This window comes from Lampris incognitus, chromosome 4, assembly GCF_029633865.1.
Source record: "Lampris incognitus isolate fLamInc1 chromosome 4, fLamInc1.hap2, whole genome shotgun sequence".
NCBI classification, from domain to species: domain Eukaryota; kingdom Metazoa; phylum Chordata; class Actinopteri; order Lampriformes; family Lampridae; genus Lampris; species Lampris incognitus.
This window is the reverse complement of record NC_079214.1, coordinates 60249192-60253565: the sequence shown is the minus strand read 5'-3', so window position 1 is coordinate 60253565 and position 4374 is coordinate 60249192. Positions and strand designations below refer to the sequence as shown.

Here is a 4374-nt window from a genome sequence, read left to right as displayed (position 1 = left end):
CTTAAATCCGGAGGGGGAATTCTCGGCTCCACTCGGGTTTATGATGAGTCTTGTTCGTCCGAATGCTGCAGTTGAGCGGCGGGGAGCGAAGCTACTCACGCGCGGCAGATGGGAATGTTTAGGATCTCCTCTCCGAAGGAGCCAATGAACGCCTCGACGAGGAGGAAGGCGCGTCCGCAGTGAAGAAACCGAACCCGCGTCAAGGATAAAACGCGCCAGCTCGCGCCAGGGGGAACGGCAGCAACGACCAAAAAAAAAGTTGCGCTTTCGCCGTGACACCGTCTTCTGAGAAATTGCGCAGACGTATGTACTTTTATCCACACCGGAGAGACTTTTCTCCAACCAAAAGAAATACGGATGGGAGTCGCTGCGCGGACTTGCGCAGAGGCTGCTTCGTACTTTTCCAGGAGCGTCGGCCCATTTGGGAACCAACGACTAATTGGAGAGCTGGTCAGTCTAATCTGTTTCGTTAAAAACCTGGCAAATGGAGCGACACCGAGTATGACCGCCGCGACTATGTGAGTTCACTTCAGTCACGCGAAACGCCAAAAAACTTGCTTTTACGCACCGGAGAGAGGAACGCCACGCGCTGAGCGTGCTCGTCTATTGCCCCGGTGTTGGTGCAAAGTAGCCTCGGGACGCACGCCTCCACCAAAGTGATAATTAAAAAACAATTTTTAAATAAAAAAAATCAGCCTGTGTGAGAGAGAGAGAGATGGATGTGGGCAACAGGTCCCAGCATAACTCCATGCTGCACCACATGGAGCTGAGCCCTCTCACCATGTACGTGGAGGAGAACGGAACCAACGCCACGGGCGGGGAGCCGAGCTCCCCGGGGTGCGTGCAGATCCGCATCCCCCAGGAACTCTTTCTGACGCTGGGACTCATCAGCCTGGTCGAGAACATCCTGGTGGTGCTGGCCATCATTAAGAACCGCAACCTGCACTCGCCCATGTATTATTTCATCTGCTGCCTGGCCGTCTCCGACATGCTGGTGAGCGTGAGCAACGTCGTGGAGACGATATTCATGCTCCTCAACGACCACGGCCTGCTGGACGTGCACCCGGGCATGCTGCGCCACCTGGACAACGTCATCGACGTCATGATTTGCAGCTCCGTCGTGTCGTCGCTGTCCTTCCTGTGCACCATCGCCGCGGACCGCTACATCACCATCTTCTACGCGCTGCGGTACCACAGCATCATGACCACGCAGCGCGCCGTGGCCATCATAGCGCTGGTCTGGCTGGTCAGCCTCACGTCCAGCACGCTCTTCATCGTCTACCACACCGACAACGCCGTCATCGTGTGCCTCATCACCTTCTTCTGCGTCACCCTCGTCTTCACCGCCGTGCTTTACCTGCACATGTTCATCCTGGCGCACGTGCACTCGCGGCGCATCATGGCCTTCCACAAGAGCCGCCGGCAGGCCACCAGCATGAAGGGCGCCATCACGCTCACCATCCTGCTCGGGGTCTTTATCCTCTGCTGGGGGCCCTTCTTCCTCCACCTCATCCTCATCCTCACTTGCCCCACCAGCCCGTTCTGCAACTGCTTCTTCCGAAACTTCAACCTCTTCCTCATCCTCATCATCTGCAACTCGCTGATCGACCCGCTCATTTATGCCTACCGGAGCAAGGAGCTGCGCAAAACGCTGAAGGAGTTGGTGCTGTGCTCCTGGTGCCTTGGTGTGTGACAAAGTGTACGTCCGAGGGTGGGGGAGGGGGAGGGGGGGGAGAAGCTCAGTGTTGTTCAGCACGTCAGACGCTGCTCTTCCTGAATTTACACGATGTCACCACTTCGATGGACGCACAGACGTTGGAGTCTTGTGACGCAAATGACCAAAACCAACTCCCATATGTTCCCAATGCATTTGTGCTCATCTAATTGTAGATATGTCGAATATCTCTGTGCGTAAGGTTCATTTGAATCTTAGATTTGGAATAGGTCGCCCTGCCACAGGCCCGCTTGCTGTACTTGTTCCGGGCCAGAGTGCCTTGCCCAGCCTCGCTGCACACTGGCCTGAAGGCCGTGAAACGCTGGCCCAGATGTCAACTGGATAGCCTACTAATAACTTATCTCCTCCCTTAGCTAATGTCAGCGCTCCAGGTTTTTCCTGGGAGCATGCAGGAAAACGCCCACTTAAACTTAATGCTCGAAATCACGGCAGCGGCAATTCTGGGCATCTAACAAGCCGTCACATTGTAAGAAGTAGTGGAGAAAGTAAACATTTCCTGTTTACTGCTCGTGTGGTTCAATGAGTACGCAAATTGTTACATTTTCACAACATTTACCTGCTTGTATTGGAATTGACTTAAGGACACCCAGAGTGTGTTATTTATGTGTGTACACACACACACATTATATATATATATATATATATATATATATATATATATATATATAAATGTGTGTGTGTGTGTGTGTGTGTGTGTGTGTGTGTGTGTGTGTGTGTGTGTGTGTGTGTGTGTGTGTGTGTGTGTGTGTGTGTGTGTGTGTGTGCATCCAGCAAGCTTCTTTCTTTCAACTGCTGTTAGCCACATTGTGTTGCGAGTGTGGGTTTGTTGTGTCCATCCTCTGTGTGTGTGTGTAGGCCTGTTGAGCTAGCTAGTTGAGATAGCTTGACCAAAACAAAAATCTAAAATGTTGAAACGAAGTCTGATAAGCTAGCCAATATCTGTCCTATTTTCCTAACTCATAAACGATGCTAACTGGAAAACATGTTATTGGGCGAATGCCGTGGGACGGAGTCAAGATTTCTACCGATTTGTTTTACTGTCACAGTCAGAGGACAGAGCCTTCCTTTTGTTTTCTTTACTTCTTTTTCTTTCTTGTTTTCTTTCCTCTACCTGTATTTATTCGATATAAATATTTACCTTTCTCACTGGGTTCAGTGACACGCACTTAGCTTGATCCCGACTATCTTCAGTTTAGCACTTTATCAACATCCTCTCAGTCTAGATCAAGGCCTTAGTCCGGGTTTTAAGAATTAGCCCTAGACTGCAAGTTTGAAAAGCATCTGAGACTGAAATGCTGTTTTGTTTTGTTTTTTTTACCTTTGGAGACTTTGTTGGTGCTAATCGTTTGAGCTGCAACGGCAACAGCTGCAACAAAAAAAGGCCTTTTCATTAACCCTAACATTACGTGATTGATTAGTCTGTACAAAGACGGGCAATTTGACCTGGTTTCTCTTTAGTCTAAATATAGAGCAAGGCACAACAACTTGTTTATTAAACTTGCCCATAGGGTCCAAGAAGACTTCTTTCATTCAGCTTCTGGATGGAAAAATGTCTCCTGTTGTCCTGCTGAGACCGAGCGTCTGTTAAGAAGGGGGGGGGGGCGTACATGAGGACTGCTGGATACTTTCTCCTTGTGAAAGCCAGTTCATTGTACTGGCTTAGGCGGTAGGTTCCTATGTAGTGTGAGAGACTGAATACATCCTAATGAGCCTGCAAACTCGGAAAAAAAATAAAAAACCCTTTATAATGTAGGCCGCTTAGATGTCGACCGGTTTGTTGATGCTGGGTTAAACCAGTGGTTCTCAACCTTTTTGGGGTCCTGGACCCCCTGCGTATTTTTGATCTACTCTGAGGACCCCTCAACCTGATCTTGGGGGAGGGGGGGTTGCAATTTGATAGAAACAGTAGAAACTGCATTTTAAATTGCATTATAGCATTTATTCACTCTTTGGGGCAAAAGTAAGAGCTTTCAGTTGTAACTTAGACATAGTTAACAAAACAGAATTCTTATGCAGTAACTTTCAGATATATGTAACAAAACAGAATATGTATTCAGTAACTTTCAGATATATGTAACAACAACATTTTTACGCTGTAACTTTTAACAATGCGAACGGGAGCGAGATCTCTTATTAAAATACAATAAATTACACTTGTGAAACAGATGTAATTAGAGAAAAAAGTCCCGTTACCCTTTATAGTTTAGGTAGATAAAGGTCTCAGTCACATTTGAGTAAAATAACCCTATTTCTATAAATGTCATAGGATCTTTTTTTTAAAGATGTTTTATTTTCACGGACCCCTTGCAATTACACCACGGACCACTAGGGGTCCGCGGACCCCCGGTTGAGAAACACTGGGTTAAACTCCTCATCCCCTCGCCGGACATCCTACGTTACATTGCTTAGATGGGCAGAATCTTGAATAGCTTTCGAGAGTATTTTTGATGCGTTTACTCTTGCTGTGTTAGCACACTAATTGTATTGAAAGTACAGTGCATCTCCGTTTTTTTGTTCTGTTTTGTTTTATTAAATGTATTTTCTTTTAATTTTATTCATTCTGTTTGTGGTAATTTTTTTGTTATGTTTTCTTTTTTTATGTTTTCTTTGTGTTTCCTTTTTTATGTTTTCTTTGTTGT

General features: G+C 47.0%; 1 protein-coding gene across 1 annotated transcript; it reads left to right on the top strand.

The window, feature by feature from the left end:
• Positions 1–715: 715 nt before the first annotated feature.
• On the top strand, positions 716–1693 carry mc1r (melanocortin 1 receptor). Its single transcript, XM_056278521.1, has one exon. It carries the CDS (start codon positions 716–718, stop codon positions 1691–1693), a length of 978 nt encoding a protein of 325 aa, XP_056134496.1.
• The last annotated feature ends 2681 nt before the right edge of the window (positions 1694–4374 follow it).